At 40.7% G+C, this 23,060-nt stretch overlaps 1 protein-coding gene across 4 annotated transcripts; it reads right to left on the bottom strand.

The window, feature by feature from the left end:
- Positions 1-1,215: 1,215 nt before the first annotated feature.
- Positions 1,216-21,787, bottom strand: MFAP3L (microfibril associated protein 3 like). Of its 4 annotated transcripts, XM_032686409.1 has the most exons (4): positions 14,246-15,040; positions 12,911-12,953; positions 9,937-10,343; positions 1,216-6,429 (listed from the first exon to the last, which is right to left on the bottom strand). In XM_032686409.1, exons 3-4 carry the CDS (start codon positions 10,217-10,219, stop codon positions 5,567-5,569), a joined length of 1,146 nt encoding a protein of 381 aa, XP_032542300.1. In that variant the 5' UTR covers positions 10,220-10,343; positions 12,911-12,953; positions 14,246-15,040; the 3' UTR covers positions 1,216-5,566. The 4 variants fall into 4 exon arrangements, with proteins under 4 accessions (XP_032542300.1, XP_032542302.1, XP_032542304.1 ...); XM_032686411.1 differs by lacking the exons at positions 12,911-12,953; positions 14,246-15,040 and adding an exon at positions 21,710-21,787; XM_032686413.1 differs by lacking the exon at positions 12,911-12,953 and having other exon boundaries at positions 14,246-14,266.
- Between the last annotated feature and the right edge of the window lie 1,273 nt (positions 21,788-23,060).

Here is a 23,060-nt window from a genome sequence, read left to right as displayed (position 1 = left end):
CCTTTGTAGAACTGATGTAATGCAGTCTCCTCCACATGATAAACATTGTCATAAGTACTGGGACTGGGGGCAGCCTGCCTCACTGTGTTCAGGAGCAACAGTTTGGTGGTAGCCTGCCTCCCCAAAAAATGCTGCAACACACCTGTTGGAGGAGTTCAGAATGCTGGGAGGGAGCATCCTGTAAAGGTGTGCTCTATATATAAAAAAAAAAAAAAGGCACAGCATATCAAACCACTCCAGTTGCAAGACTGGGTCCCGTGCTGAGACAATAAAATAGCATATGGCTCTATCCCTGTGTTCCACTGATCCCTGTGATCAGTTTGCAACCCCTTCCTTAATGTTCACTGATATTTGTAAGTAGTGAACATCTCAGCTCCATTATCTCAACTGAAACTGTTGAATAAAAATGCTTCTGAAAATATTTTCCAAAATTGGAACACTCTTTTGAACAGCAGAGTTAAATCATGAAATAGCTGTCATTTTCATGAAATAGCTGCTGTTTTCCTGCTATAGGCTATCTTTTCAACCTAAAACAGGCAGCTGGCAAGAGCAAATCTTTCATGTGTGAAAGGGCAAATCCCCCCCTACACTCCATCTCTCTCAGTGACCGACTCTGGCTGCTAGTTGTGTAGCACCAGCAGAGCTAAGAAAAGGTGTTAAGTGTCTGCTTCAACTGAGTCCTGCTGAAGACTGTTAGGGAGTGATACATCCCAACTGCTGTGGGACAGTAAACTCATTTCACCCCATCCTTTTAGGGTGGGTGAAGAAATGGGAGCAGGTATGGCAACCCATACGTCTCTTTTGTCTTGGTACTGTGGTGCCTCTGGGAGGAAAGACTTCTATTTTGTTGGCCCCAACTCTAAAAACTGCAGCAAGACTTTTTGCAAGGCCCCATGACACAGCTCAAAGGACAAAAGAGTCCTTTGAATTACATGTGGAAGTGCTGTACTGCTTCCAAAGAGAAGACACTACATACATGAGCCATCTAGGCTATTGATAACAGCACCAATTCTATATTCTGAAAATAACAACAGGTCCCTTTAAGAGCTTTATTAAAACCTCCTTTCTAGGTAAATAACTGTTTCTCCTGACCAAAGTTTCTGGAACATTAGCAGATGTACAATGAAAGACATTTTTACTTCCATTTCAACTGGAGCCATGACATACACTTACTAGGAAACTATTGTCTTGTTGAATGTGTACAAACTCAGCATACTCTGTGCAAATTCTTTATTGAAACAATGATCAATGCACAAGCTACATCACATTTCATTTCGCCACTTCAGCATGAATTGGTCTCTTTGTGGTTTACGGCCATGAGCTATAAAATCATAACAGTTCTTTAAATCAAAGTACAGTAACTGCTTCTCAAAAGAACACATTCATATTTGTCTTACATTTCTTTTAAAATCAGAAAGGATTTCATAATAAATGAAATTTAACTTAAGATACTTTAGTGCAAGCATTTCCTTTGCATCTAAGAAGCTTTCAGTTGTCCCACTAAGTATGGTATACTTGAGGCCAACTCTTAAAATAGCATGCTGCCAAGATATTCCATGAGAACTTTTAAAATTCGACACTGTTAACACTTTCTGGAATTAGTTCATCTGACCAAACTGAAAGTCAGAAAGCCCTGGTTATATGTTACAGTACTTTTGTCAAAAGGAAACTGCAAATCAAGGAAGTAACATAGTATGTACATTAGAATAAAACAGGCACTGATTTTTAAAAAAATCAACATCTGCCCACATATGCCATTTCACAAGTCTCATGATTATACAGTAGTTTTTAAGCACAGCAACAAACTGCTGTGCCTTATCAAATACCCATAAACCTGCATAAAAATGCTGATCTATGGGTTCTTTTAGATTTTTTTAAATGACAGACTCATAAAATGACTGAAGGGTAGGTTTCATCACAAACATGCTCAAATCAGAGAATAAAAAAGGATACCAGTAAACAAATGCTGCTCAAAAAGAAAATGTTGAGCAAGTAGATAGTGAATATTATGCTTAAGTGATCAGATTAATATGGTCTTACATTTACTGAAAAAAGAACAGTAAGTATAAAATTCAAATTCAACACTGATTTCTTGTACTGCAGAAATCTAGTCATCTTTCATGAAATTTTGGCAAAAATATTTGAAAATGGTATAAATATATCATGCAAATCTCTTTTCCTTTCTAAGCCTGGCTTTGTGTTCCTTATGTTTTTAGAACACAATTTCAGTTGGACTGGGTTTTCCAGATTCTGAGTGTTTTAAGAACCTTTAGTGTTTGGTGATACAAGAAATAGAACAATGTAACAAAAGGTGTGCATAGCCAAATGATGGGAACAGATTAATGTCCCTGAAGTGCTTAAGGTGCATGAAAATACTTAAGAATGCAAATGTTAATGTTTTCTTAGAGCCTTCATTAATTTTATATTTGTCAATTGTGTTCTTGCGCCATAAAATAGCCATTCACTAAGAAATACTGCGAGACACAATAGTTTACTTCATAACAGAGCACAGGCAGAGAGTTTGGAACAGGACAGATGAGTTTGGATCTGGCTTCCCATCTGTCTCCCACAAAGGAAGTGCCTCAAAGCATACAAAAAGCTTTAGGCTTAGAGGTGTCACAGAATGGATGCATAAAGATATTGAGCAGCATACATGAAAACACAAAAAAAAGACATAAACCAAAACCGTTGGTTACAATCTCTATTTTCTTCAGCTACAGCGCTGTTCGGCTTTTATTCCAATAATACCACAAAGTTAAATGTCCAAAGAATTTATAGCTGACTGGTTATACCCATGAACTCTCAGCTTGAAGTGAGTCCAGCTCCAGCAAATTCAGGGTTCCCTTTGACCCTGCAACTGCAGGAATCCAGCACTACACGAATTGCATGTACCTAATCCAAGTGCCTGTTGCTCATACGTGGTTTGCAATGTGCGTTTGTGGGTACTTCAAATACATGCCCCTTGTGGGAAAACTTTGGAAAAAAACATCATTGGTATCTTCAAGGAAGTTGACATCGAGATACTGAAGAAAACCATGGTGATCGTTTGCTCTCAAATGTTTCTCAATAAATACATACTAAACAGGCTGAAGGACAGCCTGAGGGAAGCAGTCAGGGTCAGAACTACCCGGTAACAAACACCATAGGAATACCTAATCTCTACTGTAAAAATTTCATAGTTAAAAAACAATTAAAATTAAAATACTTCAGTTTAATAAATATTTTCATAACTTTTTTTTTTTTTTAAGTATGCTTTAAGGAGAACATCCTTGCTTATCTGTGCAATCTTAGTTGGGCACCAGGTAGGTAACTTCAGAATGCATGAGCATGTCTGTAAATGCTGGACAGGCAGAAAAATCAAGATGCCTCTTTTCAGGAGGTTAAAGTGAATTAAAAGAATTTAGTGCAAGTTCCTGCTTTTGTTTCTGCCCTTGTCCTTTTTCATACCAGAAGCAAATTAAATAACTCGAAAAACTGATGTGAACGCTAAACAGAAATGTACTTTGGACTCAGACAAGAAGTTAACAGTTTGCATCAACAGTATTTTCAATCACACTGGTCAGAAGTGAGGTTCTTTATGGTATTCTCTTAATCTACTTTGTGTTCTAGATTTATATTGCTTTGCTGGAACTAAAATATTTCCAGCCACATTCCTAAAGGGACTTTGCCCTTGCATGTTTCCTTTAGGGCATGTGCAAATTATTTTGTATAGAAACCTGCCACTGTGGTGAGCACAAACATGAGGCAACTGAATGATGCAATTTTTCAGAAGTTGGTTGTAAAATCTGAAGTCCATTATTAAACACGTAATTTTTTTTTTTTAGTAACCATAGATAGGTAAATATGGAGCCTTCTCTGCATCACCTACATAAGTCATGGAGTGTTCCTATATTACACTGCTAGTGAGGCTCTGCACTTTAACATGAGGAAGCTGACGTAAACCCTCAGTTAATTATCAAGGGTTCTTTTAGATAGCTGCAACATCGACTTTGTCTGGTCTTGATTACCAGTTAATATAACTGATTGCCTTCAACAGGCACCTTATGTAGATGTGGCTACTTCACTAAAATGTCCAGAGAGCTATCCATACATCGTCTCCCCAGAGACCTAAGAGACTTCTTTTTCTGCGCTATACTTGATTCTGGATTTATTTTAAGTATCTATACTTACACTAAAACTGTTCTTAAAAACTATAGGGTGATAGTTTGTTCATTAGTTCCAAACGAAATGTGTCAGGTAATTAAGTAATATTGACCCTACACAAACTCCTCCTGGTAAGAGCTTGCTTTCCAGACTCACTGCAGAGGAGGTCCTTTTTATTGTCTGTCTGCAACAGAAATTATCACTTCCCTTCCACTCCTGGCACTTCCTGGCATAAATGTTGATCCTTTTTAACACCACGATTGCTGTGATCATTAAAGCTTTACTGGGGTAGAGTCACATGTACTCAAACAGTGAACATTCTACATAGGTAGGAGGTTCTTAAAATACCAAAGCAATTGTATCACAGTAAACAGTTTGCATGACTGTCATTGTAATTTCTCAGGACACTTGATTATATTTTTTTTTTCCAGTTTGGATACAACACTCTCAAACTGATGCTTATATGCGAATTTAGGCTCGATCTTCAGAATCTGAATTTGCACAAAATTAAGAATCCCAATAAAAGGGTATTTTGCCATTTGAGCCTTGTCATCAACTGATTACTGCCATTTGCAGGACTGTTAAGGAATCTGCATATCTTCTGGTAAAGTAGTACATACTTATTCCTTCCAAATTACTTCAAAACAAGACATCTTGCATATTTGCAGCTGTTTGGCATATAAAATTCTGGCAAGGTAAAAAATGGCCAAATATATGCAAAAAAACCTTGCAGAGATGTTGGACTGCAACTTTCTGTAAGATGTTTATGGGCTTTCCCATCTGTAAAATACACCTCAAAGTTGTTCCTCCATGCAAAACAAACAATTGTTGGCATCTTTGGAAAAGAGAAAACTATTTTCCATGTGCCTAAGCAGTGTGGTCACAAATGAAATGGAAACATTTTAACTGTCTTTAATAGCCCTCTAAATCACAATGTAGCTGAGCAAACAGGCTTTGTAAATGGGATCTATTAGGATTTTATTTGGCTATTGGAGTGCTGCCTCTTGGGCAATATTTCAAATTCACAAGTTAATATCTGCAAAAATGCAATAGAGGGAAATAACAAGAGTGAAGGAGGAAGATGGAAACCAGTTTTATATTTAGTAAGTTCAAGTGTCCTTCATCAAAGACTATCAGTGACTTCCAGGAGGCCACTACAGGTGACTCCAACCTAGAAAATGCTGAGGTAAATGTTTCTTGGAAATACTCCTAATCAAAGAGAGCAATTAATATTAATGTAATAGCAATTACTCTGCCATACATCATGGTAAACGAAACTCAAACTGAGAAGAAAGTGCCAAATAATCCACTTACATGCTTTTGCTATGATAGTCTCCAGGTAAGGCTTAGTGGCAAGTACAATATGTATTTTTAAAAGAGCTCCACCTGATTTTCCTGCTATGCATAGATTCAGGAGTAACTATCATACATGGCTTTCATATATAACACATGTATTTGTGTCATTTGCCAATGCTGTGTAATCAGAACTGAGTTCAGCAGAAGTCTCAGGAGGCGGCTCTGCAGGAAGTGCTGGTGTTTGAAGAGTGTCTTCTTCCTTGGTGTCCAACTGCATGCTTTCCTGTGACTGACCATCCATGCAGTCCTTTTTGGACAACGGGTGAACTGACACTTTTATTGCAATCTGTTGAGGTGGCTCATGCAGTGACGATGCGTCTGAGTCAGCTGTGGGAGAGTCACTGCGTGTCAAAGCATTTGGGATCATATATAGCTCATCTGTTTCAGTGGTTTCCTGGCCTTCTGCTGCCTGACGTACAAAATTCTGTCCTTGCTCCTCCAGACCAACAACCTCCATAATTTCTTCCATTATAGTCCTGCAGTTCATGATGAGAGGTGGCAAAGGTACGCTCCGAGCAAGCTCTTCAATATAGCGAGCAAATTCCATGGTCTTGAACTGGGTTACTTTGGCAAGCTCGAGTGTTTTGGCTGATGTGATAATTGGGATACGCTTCGCAATCTCAAAGGCTTTCTGAAGTTTCTCTGCCCCTTCTGTTCTAAAGAATTCATTGATTGCTTTCTCAGTTTTTTTCAGATGACTGCTCATCATACATAACCGAGTAATGTTCAGTATCATAACAATGGTAAAAGCTACAAGGCAGACAATCATGTAATAGATTCCCATATCTCCAGAGGTAAAAACAACCCTCAGTGTCACAGTATTGTTAACACTGCCATATGTATTAGATGCGACACATGTGTATTTACCTCTGTCTTCAAAAGACACCCTGGTAATGTTTAGTAGCCCGTTGTCAAGAAACCACCATTTTCCTGTCAGAGAGGAGACAGAGTAACTTAGTTAGAGGTATTTTGTTCACATGATCAGCACAGTCATAAACATCAGCTTTGTCAAACTGGCTTCAGATTTTGGAAGAAGGAAATAACATTCACAAGAAGACAGAATTTACCATCACAAAGACCTGTCTGTCCCTGAGACCCTAACTGCGTTGCTATCAAATCTCTGACAGCAACTGTGAATAGTCAGAGCACACCCTAAAAGGGTTTCATAAAAAATGTTAATATGCATGACAACTATCTCGATCTTATGGTCAGTTACAAAGATAGGACTGTTTACCCCAGAGAGCCTCCCAAACACAGGTCACACTTCTTCAAAGAACGGCAGCAATGGGATTGTGAGGCAGAAAAACCTAGTAAGTCCTCCTTGTTTTGTTCCCTGGCAATGCATTTGCTTACAATTGGGGTATTTTTGGTGTTTTCTTACAGTATCTCATATAATTCTGCTAATGGAAACTTTGAAAACCCTAAAATTTCAGACATCATATACTAGACTGCTTGCTCTCTGAGGAGTTGAGAATCTGATTTTGAAGTATGATTTTAAAGAAAGGGAAATAGGATAGGAGGAGTAAGATAGATGGGAAAGAGAAGAGCCATGATAGGGAGCATCTTGTTTGTCAGTATGAACTTCTATGCACCGGAATGGAATTTCTTTTACTTTTACGAGTCATTTCTATCAGTGTCATATCGATAACTTTGTCCACTGCATGTACACGTACATTTCATATACACATACATTTCCACTTCATATTCTTTGAATATGAACAGTTTAGCTATGAAACTGAGTTTGAAACATTAAAATCCATTGCTCTTATCACTGCTAAAGTTATTCAAGATTCAGCTAGTTACTGTATTTGCCATTATATATTGGTAATGAATTAAGATTTTTAGTTTTAGTGAACTTCATTTTTATACAACTATCACTACACTATTTAAGAGCTGAGGACATATATTTTTGCTTTATTTGATGTGATACAACTTCTTAAATTGTAACATTGCTATAAATAACATGATTCACTCCAACAGGAAAGCCTGGTGTCGATGCTTTCCTTCATGTAAACCCAACCTTGACACAGGCTGATGGAAGCCAACTCAATCTCTGTAACACAATCCAGAGACATTCCTGACAGATATCTGCTGAAGGTAGAAATGGAATTTCAATAACCTTCCACAGGAAGGAACATCATATGTTCACCTGTCTTTACCATCAGGAAGTTCTTTTTCCTTAAACCTAACCTAACCAGCTGCCTATTTATTCAGGCAGCTGAACAAAGACACAGAACATGTGATCAGAGGACTAAACTAGCGCAAAATCCCTGTGCAATGCCTGTAAATCACAAGGCAAGGATTGCAATCCTGCCACAGGTTGGTGTATACCTTGCTTCTACATTTATTTTATCCTTGTCATAGACATTCTTTCATTGTTAAAAAGATTGTTCTATTTTTTTTTTTAATTTTATTTCTTTCAAGGAAGAAACTGTGGGCAATTCTGAAACTCATTAGTCAAAAAAAGCCTTTAATTCAGAGTAGTTGTGAGCTTTTACCATGCTCAAAGTTCTTCTAATTAAACATGGCTTATCCAAATAGGGTTTTTTTACATTATCTCCAGTAGAAACCCATGTAGAAAGTACTCCCACAATGCCCCTGCCTCAGTTCATGTGTACAGACAGCTCTTAATTACATCTTTTTATCCTCTTAGAAGCTTTAACTTAACTGAAGCATTTTTTTTTACCCTAGCATAATTCTTGAAAACAGTTGAATCACTTTTTCTGAAATTAAAAATACAGAATAAATAAAAAGCTTTCTAAATTAGACTTCCACACACAAAAAACCCCACCCCAATCTGCTAAAGTAAGGCAAATTCAGAGGAGAAGTCCCTTACAGAGGAAATGTCAGCATCTGTAACAGATGACACTTTTTCTTCACCTCTAGAATAATAAAAAATACAGAGTATTCCTGATCGGTATTTCTTTGAATTGCAATGTTGGTCCTTCTTGCAAAGTAGGTTTTTATTAATTGTGAGACGACAAGATGCCTTGCTGATGTACCCTGGCTCCAGCTGTTATAAATGACATAATGGCATTGAACTGTGACTCAATGACTGGGTCTGTGCCAGTGGATCCTGGCAGACAGTATAAGCCAAATAAGAAAACAATGATTAGAAAAGGTATCGTTGCTGGGTTTTGATAACAATTCAATGCCATACTTAACATTGTAAGAAAGGTCTCATGCTAGGAAACATTTCTTACAGAAAAATTAGTTTCTTAAAGGAGGTAGTGCACTGTTGAAATTCTAACTTATAAAGTGATGTTGTCTTAATACTACATCTGCAATTTTATTGATTTGGTCAAAGTTTTTGCTCATCTACCTAAATGGTTGTTTTAGTAGCTGCCTCTCTCAGTTGACTACACAAAGACCTAAATTTAAATGCTGCACTAAAGGGGAAATTTTCTTTTAGCAAGCCTTAGTAAAACACACCAGCACACTTATCACCGTATGTTGCCACAACCACAAAATATTCGCAAGTCTGCTTACTAGCTCAAGTATTTCCTTTCACTAGCTGTACTCAGAAAATTATAACATGCCATAATGTAAAATATAACCAGTTGTGCAGTAAGCTTTTACAGGTACACTGTGCTGTTGCACATTCAGCTGGGTCAGTCGTTACTCCCATCATAACAGAGTTCTCTGTCAGGTCAGCTATTAGTTAGGCACGCTATCTTCCATTTAGTGTGAATAGATAAGTGTTTATTTCATCATGCTGTGAACGAAGCAGTCAGTATGGAAGGATTACATGAGAAAAACACCTTTCATATAGCCACACTGCCCTCAAACACTCCCTAGAAGTATAATTAGGATTATCACCCAAACCTTCCATTTTAAGGAAAGTAAGCAAATGTGTAATTAAGGTCTCTGGCAAGTGCCAGTGAAGAGTTTTAACTAAAGTAAGGAAGGCTCAGGCTTGGTGTGTCCTTCTGACTGCTGCCCTATATAGGTTTTTCACTTGGTCGTTCAGGGCATCTCCTGTTTCTCACACTCCCATGGCATTCTGCATAAAGACAGCAGGCATCTCAGGGAGTTAGCTATGTTGAGTGCATGCCAACAAACTATTCTCATATGTCATGAAAATCCTCCTTTGAGCTGGAAAATAGCTTTTTAATCTTTTTTTTGGTGCCAGAGAAGAACAAAAGATGACAGAATGAGAAATAGGAACAAATTCGAAATCTTCCAGTGAAAAGAAGCCTATCTACACCTTCTGTTAAGTGCTTCAGCTTTTTGTTATGTGTTGCTATAAATAACATAAAAAAGTTACTCTTTTCTTCTAAGGTGCACATAAAAAATTTATAACTGCCACCAGGCTTTCATTTATTTTCACACGGGGAAATACCACAGTCAGGCCATTAAATTTGGGTTATTTGTCAACTTGCTGAAATCAGAAGTGTCTCTGGACAGTCTACATCAGTGATATTACTAAGATCTTACCTTTATTCTCCTCCTCTTGGAGCAGGCGACCATTGGAATTGTACCACCTGTAACGTGGACTAGGACTACCCTGGACATTGCAGTCAATCAAGGCACTACTGCCCTCCTTGACTATAATATGGTCGATGCGGGAGATCACCACAGGCACAGATCCTGTATTTATGTCAGTGCGGTTGAAAGTGCTGTTAGTCACATCCTCAGCAGTTGTCAAAGCTGCTAATAAGATGACAAGGCGTGTGGTAGGCAGAAAGTACAAAAAGTGGTGGCTGTTCAGTATGTCCATTTTCCTTCAGTGGTGTACACGACTGCTGGGAACTGGGACCGGTTCCGTTGAATGCAGGTCCTTGGGGTGAGCAGGTCGCAGCAGAGCTCTATTTTGATCTGTGCGATTTTATGTTTAAAATATCCTATAAAATAAATAAATAAGCACAATGAGATGGCATATCTAAACAATCCATTAGATGTGCTCTTTTAAAATAGTGACATGTCCATTAATGCATTTCACTATCATCAGCTCAGTGTCTTGTCTAAATGCTAATGTTATCACAGTCCTTATTCTTACTGGAAAAAGATGCATATATTTTCCTGACAGTAGTGTTGTTCGGAGTGGCAGGTGTGGGAGAAGGCTTTTATCACCTAGACACTTAGCAGCAATTTAGCTACAGTAGCAGCTACAGTTTTATGCCAAAAGTTCAACAGATTTTTCTTTCTTTTTTTTTTCTTTTTTTTTTTTAACATTTGCAAAATCAACAGGAGAAACAAAGGTACAGTACATTAAAGCTGTCACTACCAGCTCAGTGCTGCAACTCTGTCACGGGCATGGTCTTAGATGAATTGTGAAACAGTGTAAGAAAGAACTACTCCATGAAAGGTTTTTGAAACTAATCTTGGAATACTTGATACACGCAGTTTTGCCCAAACACAATAGCACATACAGCAAAACATCCCAGATCATTCACTATTTTAAGCTACAGCTAAGTTAAAACATAACATGGAAGAGTATTCTTAAAAGAGGATATTTCATACTTTATAAAGTAATTTCAGTGTTATTTTTAGAGCAAATTTAGAAAGAAGAATACTTGCTAGTGACATAATTATAGGTAAGGTTCCTTTGAGATACAAATGAAGTTAGGACTTTTCGGTTCCTTATGTGGCATTAAGCATTTTGCCTGTAGGACTTTCTGCACACTCTCACTACAGTATTTTCCCTCAACTAATCACTGACAATGAGCCCTTTCTAAACAGTGATTTCAGTTTCTGGACAGAGGTGGGATGGGGGGGGGAGGGTTACAAATGTGCTCTCTATTGGCCTCATTATGCTCCCAGTGAACACAATTGGCATTCAGTGCTGACTGAGGACAGAATGTTGGCCTCAAAATGAGCACCTTGGAAAATTTCACTTGAGAGTCTAAAGGCCACAAATGATGTTAAAATCATGTCATAGTATCCAACTATATTGGTTTTATTCACATATTTCTAAGGTAAATAAGTGAAACAGTGAAACTTATTAATTAGAGGAATCCATTTGGAATCCAAATATAGGAAACTATCTAACAAACTTTCCCCAAATGCACATTTCCATTCTGAAACTGTTTAAATTTTTTTAAAGACATGGTTGACATCATGGTCACTCATCTACCTTAGCATGGCAAATGACTGCTGACAAGGCCAGGTCAGTTCCATATATAAAGGAAAGGAAACACTAAAATAAAAAGAAACAAACAAGGAAACAATCCTCTTCCCTATTTTATTCTTTATTCAAAAAGAAAAGAAAGCAACATTACTGTCTTTCACGGTAATATTTGACTTAGGTTGTTTTCTTATCCATCCCCTGTTCTCTGTAAAGCAATGAACTTTCTTTCATACAAGTAGATACGGCTGTTATTTAAAGAGCAAAACAGTTTTTCCATTTTGCAGGATGAATCATTACTAGAAATGATAAACTATGGTTTTTTAGATAAGCTACATGCATGGTGTAGATGGCTGTCCCAGCTCTAATCCTGCCCTTGTTTTATTCTGTTTTTCTATTTATTGAATGTGGAAGTATTTGTCTTGAAGAGACAGAATAATTTTAAAATTAATATGCAAATCTCATGTTTCATATAAAGCCATATAAACAATGACTTCAGAAATCCATTTCCAATTATGCAAAGCATGCAGAGCCTGTGCTTTTGAAGATCTGTATAGGTACAGTCTGTCTGAGTCAGCAATCTGGAAAAAACCCTTCAATTCTGCCTATTCACTTCAGTAACTCTCTACATCTCATTTCTACTACTCCATTAACCTCGGAGACTGCCATTCGTCGTGGTTACACATATTAACTCTATAAAATGTTTCTGTACAGTGTTATAGATCTGCATTGCGCCATACAGAAAAGCCAAAATCACACTTCCTGGCAAGGGAACAGGAACAGAGACTGGCTGGATTAATACAATGGAAAGGGCAAAAGAACAACATAAACTGATTAAGCTTCGTGTTGCTAATTACTGGCTGTGGTTTGTTATTGCTGTATTTGAGCCTATCATATTTTTTGATGGCAGAAACATCAGTAGCAATCAAAAAATGATGTTTAACATTTCATTTTCAGAAGGAAATGAAATAGCATCTCTCCAATGGGTGAACAGAAAACCTGTAAGGAAGGCTCCACAGTGTACTGGGAAGTTCAAGGCAGCTGATGGCCTACTGATACCCTACAGCACAGGGATGCTGCGGGTGGATGTTTACAAAGTGTGTGATGGCAGTAAGACGTGCCTATTCTGCATGTTTACCTGTGTTTAACACAGAGCATAAGAAAGAAAAAACTGTACCTTTGTGTGCTGATAACAAATGTGACTGGCCCTTAATATGGTCAAAGGGTTGATTACTTGTCTGAACCTAACAGTGACTCCCCCATTCTGGCACAGAATCATAAATAGCTGCAGTAATTTTAAGAAATCGAGCTGAATAATTTATGTCTACCGTGTGAGATTCTTACCTACTCCTGTTACTCCTGGGAATGTACTTTCTCATGCGTGTTCCTGGAATGAAGAATATTAAGAAAACACTAAATACCTCTGTAGATACATTTCTGTTTGAAATAGATACAGTTTGATGGAAGAGGAATAACCAGGTAACAGGTTTAAAGCAGAATGTTTGGAAATGGAGGCTGCTGCTTTCATGTACCATCCAAGGAGGGGCTTTTGATGGATGCCTTAGTATGTTTGAGGAGACCGGGAGAGGTGTCTCCGAAGAACGGTGTTTTTAAGATGCAAGTTTAGACGAATGTTCCCAGGGCAACTAGGAAGTTGGTAGGCAATCTTTTCTTTGGTGTGCATCCTCTCCACTGTTACCAAGGAACAAAAAAAAAGGAAGAGACCAAAGAAGGTTTTGTCAGCATCACCTGACACAAGAAAATTACAGGGTGGCCACACAGGGACCTGCATGTCCAGGACCCTCTGCTAACCTGTTGGGCATGACCAAAAATGCTGGAGTCAGGTTAGGGGAGCAGGAAGAAACAGAGAAAGACAGAGAACTGAAAGGGTAGAAAATGTGCTTACACCAGAGTCTGGTGCAAAGGAAGATTTGCTGAGAGTTCCCATCCTCCTACCTTGCCATAGGCACAATAGCAGCCTGAGGATATCAGGGAACACAGATCTGGGAACCAGCTGCTTTGTTAAACATAAATGATGTAAGGAGTTATAATTTAATCATGCAACTAAATGGGGAGAAGACTGAGACCAAAATAGGACTGCTAGCGATGTCTGCCCACGTTCTGGCAAAACAGTGAGAGAATACAGAATATTGGAGAAGTGAATAGAGTGCTGTCACTCAGGATCTTGGCCACGAGAGGCAGCAATTAGCTGTGACCCATGGTAAAAATGATGAAGGCAGCCAAAATTGTAACCATTTCCTCTGACTTGAAGTCAGAGAAAGCTGGATTGACTAGTGTAAAACAAAGATTCCTGTAATAACTCCTCTAGACTGAAAGTGAATGAAGGAGGACATCTGCCATACTGAAAATCACTCTGTAGGAACAGATTGAGTCTCTGGGAGCATTTTTGCCACAAAAGGATCACTATAAACAAAAAGTTACTTTCTGGTTATGGAAAGAATGTAAGCATTCCTTTCTCCCATCTCCAAAGCACATGAGCTACCTGTAAAAGACTTCAAAAGTAAAAGACTATATAATATACTTAATGTAGTTATGTATGCTTTTTTCCTTTTATTTTTTTTTTTATTTTAAATTCATAGTGCATGAAATGGAAAAAGAATACCTCTGGCTATTCTGACTACCTTTTCCACCCAAAGTTGTAGTCAGGGACAGGCTTACCTACCAAGATGGAATCAGAGGAATCCCCAAACCCTCCTCCAGCACCTGGAACATACATATAGGTAATTTTCCAGCTATATTGTATCTGGAGCAACATTTACCACGAAAAGATGTTTGCCAGCAGTCTGTGCATTAAATAGCTTTGTTTTTTTCTTCCCCAATCCAAATGATATAAATTGAAAATACGAAATGAACAGATTTACTGCTCTTGGGATTAACTTCCTAGGAAAGTTGCATGAGACTTGAGCCACATGAGAGCACATGACAAGCTTTTCTTCTAACTAACATGATAGGCAGCTCTAGCATGCTTTCTATGCATTTCTATCCAAAAAGTCCCCTGTGTGCTCCAGAACAAGCAGAGCTGCAGCATGGTGGCATTACTCCTAACTATGTGAAACAGGCACAAAAACTAAGATTACAACTTCTTTGTCCAAAATCAAGCATGAGTCTAAACAAAAGACATGGCTAGGACTGCCTAGGAACATGTTCTGACTGACCATTTATTTATTCATGTCATAGCTGTGTTTGCCTCCCACATTACTGCCACTAAAGAAAATGACTTTGGATGAGGGGCCACATTGTAAATACTGCATTTGTGCAGAACAACACGATGACAGAGCACAAAAGAACAGAAAAGGAGGCCAATGATGCATACCTTTTCCTGGCTCGCTCACTTCTGTAAGACTGGCTTGTTCTTGGAATAATGTGTAATCCTATTAACTGTGAGGTTATTCAATTCAGAAGTGAAGCACAAGAAGCCAGCCTATTGTATAATGCGTAAGTTGTGTTCCTATAGCTTTAACATCCTAATGCTATCTTGCTTGGCTTGTAAGTGACCAAGAAAATTAAATTATTTTCATTCTAGTTCTCATTTGTCTAAAATAAATATCAAGGTTGATGATACAAAACAAAATTAAGGCTAATTTTTAATTATTTAAAAAGTACTTACCACCTTTCCTAGTTTACAGGGGCAATGTTTTTACAGAGAGGGCAAAAGTAAAAGTTAACAGGATTTACTGGAACAGGAATGCAAATGAAAGAACTTATGCCACACAGAAGGTGAGAAGCTCACTGCCAGTTCACAGGCTTAAGAGTGAGAACTACTTACTGAAAAGCTTAAGTTATTAGGGTCCAGACAGGCAGATGAAGAGAAATGTCACTCATTTACAATTAGCATAAACTAACATTTTTCTACTCATTTGCTAGTTGATAAAATAGTAACGCTTGGTTCTGAAAGAGCTGCTCTGTTCATTCTCTTTGGGGGGGGGGGTGTTTCAGTCCTTCATAACTTTGTGACTTTCTGCTCCCCTGGCTATGTTGAGTAGGCAGGACTCTGGTGATGTTTGTAAGATAAAGAGCTTCCTTCTGCATGTCTAGACTGGGGCTTCCCAACTGGGCAGCAGCTCCCAGCTATACACGTTTAGTCTCTTCAGCTGCTTTCAGCTGCCTGGGAATCTTTAATAAACTTTTCATCAGGGCTGAGCCCTGGCCATGTGTGCTCAGCCACCTGCTGTCAAACTTGCTGCCTTCAGCCACCTGATGGGAGGGTATAGAGAAGACAGACATGGGCTCCTCTCAGAGATGTGCTGTGAAATGACATGAGAAAAGGGACACAAGCTGCAACAACAGAAATTATGATTATTTAAGCAGAAGGTCAGTCAAACCCTACAATAGGTTACCCAGATGGGCTGTGGAATCTTCATCCTTTGAGATGTTCAAAATTTGACTGAGCTGGTGTGTGCTGGCTCTGCTTTGAGCAGGATGTTGGATCAGATGGCCTCCAGAGGCCACCCCCCCCAGTCCAAACTAAAGAAACTCTAATACTCCAGAAACACAAATCCAAGTATTGCCTTGGAGAAGTCAATGTTAAAAAATATGGCTGATCTTAAAAATTGCTATATGAGATGCTAGGAAATTGCCTTCATGATCCCCTACATAATTTTTGAATAGCAACATTTTAGAATAACAAGACAGAGAGTGTTGACTACAGCCTGAAAAAAAAAGTGCTTAAGTAAATAGAATGGTAAGTCCTTTTTACCATATAGAGAAGACTTATTTCCAACCAAAGAAACTAATGAAATATCACTCATTTGGGGTGTCTGCAATAGTGAATGTTGGGGTTTTTTTCCCCACATGTAGATAGTCAGACTCTAAAGTTCACAGTTATTATCTGCTGATACATCTGGTTTCTTGATACTAGAGAGTTGTCAGTTGTGGTGAATCTAATCTTGAAATAGAATAAGACAGAAATAAGTCAGACTCAAAGAGACTAAGATGACTTTTTCAGACTACTGATTTCAGATGGAAGATAAGTAAGAAGAAATGTTGTCAAAAATATGCACAATGTTGAATGGTGTAAAGAAGACAGCTGAGACATGCATATTTACTGCTTCATACAATACTAAAATGAGGCAAATTTCAGTGAAACTGAAGTGCAAGATGGGACAGTGGGAGGAAAGAAAATAAGGGTTTTTTGTAACAATGATCACACTGCAATTTCACAGAATCATAGAATGGTTTGGGTTGGAAGGGACCCTAAAGATCCTCTGGTTCCAATCCATCTCTATGGGCAAGGGCACCTTCCACTAGACCAGGTCAGTCAAAGCCACATCCAACCTGTCCTGGAACACTTACAAGGATGAGGCAGCCACAACTTCACTGGGCAACCTGTTCCAGCGCTTCTCCACACTCACAGTAGAGAATTGCTTCCTAATATCTAATCTAATCCTACCTTCTGCCAGTTTAAAGCCATTCCCCCTTGTCCTATATCTACATGCCCTTGTAAAAAGACCTTCTCTAGCTCTCTTGCAGGCCCCTGAGGTACTGGAAGGCTGCTGTAAGGTCTCCCCGGAGCCTTCTCTTCTCCAGGCTGAAAAACCCCAACTCTGAGCCTGTTTTCATAGAAGAGGTGCTCCAGCCCTCCAGGCATCTTTGTTGCCCTCCTCTGGACTTGCTTCCTCCCATCCACATCTTGTGCTGAGGGCTCCAGACCCAGATGCAGTACTCCAGGTGAGGTTTCATGAGGGCAGAGTAGCAGGGAGAATTGCTTCCCTCAAGGTGATTGTCTCAATTTCTTGACACAGGATAAAATAAGGGCTGGGAATCTAGGAAGATTCAAGAGAGACTGTATATCATTTACAAGTACAGATTCACAGATTATGACAGTTTATGATGAACGTGGGGACTTAACTGTCTTCTGTGTATTCGTTGTCCTCTGCGTGTAGAGCCCTGGGCAGTGAACAGGAAGGGTGGTCTGTACAGCACCTTGGAGCCCTTTTCTAGGACTCCTGTCTTAAATAAAATATAACAAAGAAGCCTATAAATTAATTGTATGTTTTGCAGGCACTGCTAAGCTCTTACAGGCAAACACTTGTCAATTTGCTTTGTAAGGTGAAAAATGATACTTAACAGAAGAAAGAAAATGGAAAAATCAAGGGCTGTAGCTTATTCTACCATTGATGGCAGAACCTGAGCAAAACTTAGTCATTATAAATTTCTATCTTCTAAAATTATTTTGTTCTGAACACACACAACACTGTAGCGGGTAATAAAGTAAAGTTAATGACCACAGAGATATGGTTGTCTTAGTTTCAGGGTTCCACGGTGTTAGCAATACACTGCAGCAAGCACCAAGCTTGTTTTATATGTGTGATTGAAAATTATTATAACCAGACTTTTCATACAGGGAAAGAAGCATATGCTTCTTTCCCTGTATGAAATGTCTGGTTATAATAATTTTAGTCCACAGGAGTTTTCATGTTGCCTTTGTGAGTGTGTAAATATTTTAGAATTTTTGTACTGTAAATTTCTCCTCAGTTTTTTTCCTCTTCACCCTACTTCATGTCTCAGTATTGCAAAACTATCAAGCATATGGTATCCTAAAGACTTTAAGACCCTCTTCACTTTACATATTTTAATGGATACATTGATTTACACCATATGTTTGAATAGTCTGATGTGCACTTTCCGCCTGTCAATGAACACCCAGGGACGCTAATCCATTAACCTAAAAAAGAATGAATGAAGATTGTTGACAGGTAATTATTGGAGAGATTATTTAAAAGTACCTCAAGAATGCCAAACCTCTGAAAAGTTCCCTTTGATGTCACAGCTCCTGTAATTCCAGCATCTGTGCTGTACATATATGAAATACACTGAAGGAACAAAAGCAGTCGGGCAGCTTGGATGCTTAACATCTCATTAAAAAGCTGTAGCTCAATTGTGCATTCCAATATGGACTGAGCAATTTAAGTGTTCTTTCTACATAGTATTTTAATGACTGCAGCAAAAGCAAAGTTCTGTATTTAGTGGAGAAGCTTGCTGGTTTTAATCAGGGGAGGTACTGTGGTGGAAATGTCCTACTGAGTTGTGGGCTACCCAGATCATAAAGCAAACTCAACACTATCGATAGTGGAGACTTTGCAAGGCCCATATTATGCTTGATTAGTACACACACTTTAAGGAATTTTATTCTTAGAAAGAAATACTTCACTTATATAGATTACCTAGATTTATTTGGTGTTTGTGTTTATTCGAAGGCTGCACAATTAGCATTCAATATAGTTTTGTATCCAAAGCTGTTATTCCAGAAACTTTTGTATGGCTTTAAGGGGCCCTTGCTTAACTCCTTGCAAGCTTTCAGCATAGATGCTAGTTTGCTGTTGCAGTAAATGCAAGTGGATCAATGCTTAAAAGTCCCCTTAGTTGAGAAAGGACCATTAAGATGCACAGAGAATCTCTTGCATGCTTCCACATACATCTGTGTGCTGCCTGGCCTCACCAAGTTCTACATATCTTTCATTTTCTTTACTCACCTGTTATATTTTATTTATTCCTGCACTCTGTAAGCATTATTCTGCCAACAGGTTAAATAATCAAAGCAAATGCAACAGACCTCATATTCCCTCAACAGGGTTTACAAGACTCTGCTAAGAAAATAGCAATGCAGAATGTGGTCCAGTTCGCTTCCTTCCACTTTCTCTTTTGAGCTGTGCTTGTCAAAGCTAGCCATCCTTTAAGCACATCTAGTGGTTTTCTTTTTCAAAAGAAAAAGAAAAATTCCAGATATAGGACATTCAAATAAGACACAAAATTAAAAATTAACTTTTGCTTAAACAAAGATATGAAGGAATTTGCAGGGCTTAAAAATCTACTATTTAAACTCTAAATTTTGAATAAGTGAGTATGTTCAATGCACTGATGCAGTTTTTATGACGCTATTTTAACAAAAAGCTCCCATTTTAGTTGGAATATAAAAGAGACAAAAAAATTGAAGAAAATAGATTTGAGGATTTGAGTATGGCTAATTCTCCTCTATCCCTATAGAACTGGTAAGATGGACACAATTTTTAATAGCTGGCTTTCACATCCATTGGTTGCCAAGGTACAGGGCAAAGAGGTTACACGTGGATGCTGTGATTAGAACAGGATTAACCTTGTCAGAGGGGGAATTTAAAGGAATGTAACTATTCATGACTGATTGCAATTGAAAAGGATCATTTCAGGTCAGAAGTGTCTGCACCTCTTTCCTCCACAAGTAACAAAGGGGACAGCAGATGGATTCAAATAAGTTTGCCCTGCACCACACCACAGCTTAAGTCTTGCTTGTACACAAACGTGATCAATTCAGCTCTCTCCAAGCATGACTATATGAGGCCATGAATATGCAATAATTTAGTTGGAGGCCCTCAAGAGCTTACTAAAGAACATTTGTAATTTCAGACTTGTGTGCTGGTTATTTCTACATCATACTGAAAAATGTAACGTTAAAGTTACATAACTTTCTCAGAATCCAGTGTTGCTGTTAGGACCGTGCCAGCACCATCCTTGTCCTCCATAGTAGAGCAGAACCTGTCTATTTGCAGGGAGGCAAGAGGGACAGGGAAGGACAAGGGCAGGGAGGCAACTGGAGTTATACTATACAGATCACTTCGGAATTTACTACCATGCTCCCACCATGTGTTAAATGTCTTAAGAGTGACTGATTTTATCTCTAAACTTTCAGGATGGGAAATATGCACTGGATACATAATATATATCACTGTATTAAAGTAGGAAGAAAACCTTTTTTGTTTGTTTGTTTTGGAAGTTCTGCTCTTTGTCTAGGCCTCTGAAAACTTCAAATTCTTCACAAAAAAGCAGGTGTACAATGTGCACTCCAGCTGTGTAAGCTGCACTCAGCATCAACTGATGTTGGCATACTACAATCTAAATGAGAAGGCTTTCTAATAAAAAAGAATTCCTACTACAGCAACCACAAGTGTATCAATGGTGCTGTTGCTAACTGTACACACTAAGCCAGACAGACAAAGGATTTCTGCCATGCAAAACATCATCTCCACTGAAAAAAAGATCTGCTGTATTTTGTCCTGCTGCAGAGAAGAGAGAAACTCTTCCACAATGTAATGTCTCTAAACAACTAAAATGCTACATTTCCCCCCCTTTAACTCCTTTGTGTTCTTCCATTTGAACTAATCTTACAGTCTTGCAGACAAACACGTACCAAATGAAGTTTCATTTAGGATTTTGCCTTGCTTACACAGTTGATACTTTTATTTCCCTGAGCAGGGTTATCAGGGTAGCTCCATCTGACATGCTTCGATTTAACAAATGAAAGAGGGCTGTTAGGAAGTGTAGTCTCTTACAAAACTCTCCAGATAAGTGCACTAGAAAAGTGCCTGCTCAGTAGTGCTCTCTGTTCTTTTAAGGTCTCTTGTCCGATACTGCTTGAATTTGCCCTTTAAGAAAGAGTATTTGAGAGATCATTGCACGACTGCTCTGAATTTTTAGATTCTAGTTCCCTCAGGGCACTTCTGAAATTGAGTTTTATCGTATGAGGCTATCCTGTGAAGTAAAAGAGTAATTAAAACAATCAGGTGGCAGCCTTTATTTTAAATTTAAGGCAGCACAGCTTAAGCTCTCTTAGAAGTCAGTTCTATGGAAGAGGTCTCAGCACTGAGGTGTGACCTCCCATTCTCCTTCCCAGGTCGGGACAGCAGCGAGCATCCTGCGCGCAGGAGCTGGAGGGCTCCAGTAAAAGCTTCGGGCTCCTTAGCTTTTTTGCCTAATGAAACCCACTTTCCTGCAAGCCCCGGTGCCGATCTGATATAATCTCTTGAACTTCAGTGTTGAACACAGCATTGCTCCGCTCCCGTTGCGCGAGTACCGGGCTGCACGGTGGGCTCTCCGCGATCGCCAGCCGCCGCGGGAGGAGCGCCGCGCCGGGCTCGCCTGGCTGCAGCGCTCCCGGCACGGCCACCGGGCCCTTCCGACTCCCAGGGGCCGCCGCCAGAACAGGGCGCCCGCCCCGGGGCTCACCGCAGAGCTCCGCGGCCACCGCGGCCCCGGGGCAGGCACGCAGGTCTCCGGCAGCCGCGGCAGGTGCCGGCGGCGGCAGCGCCTCCCCGGGACCGCCGCCTGCCCGCCCGCCCACAGGGGAACCGTGGCCCTCGCCCCGCCGCTCACCTGCCCGCCTGCTGCTCCCGCTCGCACGGTGCTGCTGCTGCTGCTGCTGCTGCCGCTGCCGCCGCTGCCGCCGCCCCCCGGCAGCGCCCGCTGCCGCCGCGCCCCTCAGCGCGCCCCGCGCAGCACCATGTCGGGGCCGGGGCCGGCGCCGCGGCCGGGGCGAGGGCCGGGGCGGGCGGAGCGCGGCACTGCCGCAGTACCGCGCCGTGCCCGTGCCGTGCCCGCCGTGCGCTCCGCCGCGGTCCCGCCGCTCCGCTGCCGGCTCCAGCGGGGAAACTAGGTCAGGGCAGCACTGAGCATGCTCGGGGCCGGGCCGGGGGGCGGCCCCGGGGCCCGCGGGGGGCACGGGGGGCGGCAGGGCTCGGGGCTGCCGGGCTGGAGCGGGGCCGGGGCCGCGCGGCGGCGGGAGGAGCGGCGGCAGGGCTTGGAACGAGCGGGCGGTGCGGGGCCGCTGCGGAAAAGGCGGGGAGGTGCCGGGGGGTGCGAGTCCCTTGTGCCTGAGGAAAGCCTGCGGTCCGGCGGGATGCGCACTCCGGTCATCGCAGCCTTTATCAGAGGCGCTGGCGGGAGCAAGTGCTGCAGGAAACGGTAACACCCCAGCCTGCCTAAGTAATTTCGAGAACCAAAATGCCGCGCTTCAGAGAAATGGAACACGTGGATTCCCCGCAAGGCTTTATTCCTAACGGGATTGCAGCACCCAACTCCAGTTTAAGCTGAGTCTGAAGAGGTCCCAGCCCGTGGGAAGCTGACACTGACTCTGTAGGTGTCTTAAGTGCTCTGTCACCAGAGGGTAAAGCTGCCTTTTAGCTTGAGCAAAACTGTGGTTGGTGCTACCTGTGCAGGCTGTGCAGATGCCAAAATAGGGATTAGGATGTATGTGGACAGCCACAGGCAGGAGTCTGGCAGGGATGCAGTGTGTGCTGGTGCTGTCCTGCACCATTCTCCTGCGCTTCCTCCCTGACCTTGTGGCGTCAGAAAAGGAGGATGTAGGGTGACCTTCAGCTGAGTGGCAAGGCCAATGGGATAAACCATGGAGGTCTGTGTTTCCAGATGTTTGTAGTTTTATTATAGCCAGGTTTGGCCCTTGGTCTTCCTAGCCTCTTCTGATTGCTTCCAGGGAGTAGTAACTGAAGATCTTCTGCTAATGGGAGAAGTGATGAGAGAGCACTTGCTGAAACAGCCAGGAAAACATGGGTTAGGACTGCATGTCATCACAGGGGGAGGTGTACGAGAGGCACACTGTGATGCACGTCAAAGCAGGTCTCCAGCCTGCCCAGGGAAAACTGAGGAGGAATAGCATAGAGGCAGACCCACTCTAAGGAGCTGGGCTAGTTAGGAGGGCCTGGGTGTC

Source organism: Chiroxiphia lanceolata, chromosome 4 (genome assembly GCF_009829145.1).
Source record: "Chiroxiphia lanceolata isolate bChiLan1 chromosome 4, bChiLan1.pri, whole genome shotgun sequence".
Classification (NCBI taxonomy): Eukaryota; Metazoa; Chordata; class Aves; order Passeriformes; family Pipridae; genus Chiroxiphia; species Chiroxiphia lanceolata.
This window is presented reverse-complemented; position numbering and strand designations above follow the sequence as displayed.

What these genes read in the sequence shown, in the direction of transcription:
- MFAP3L (XM_032686411.1), bottom strand. Translation starts at nt 10,219, where the DNA reads ATGGACATACTGAACAGCCACCACTTTTTGTACTTTCTGCCTACCACA. An exon ending in CCAAGAGGAGGAGAATAAAG is followed by an intron (nt 6,430 to 9,936) that starts GTAAGATCTTAG and finishes CCTCTCTGACAG; the next exon opens with GAAAATGGTGGTTTCTTGAC.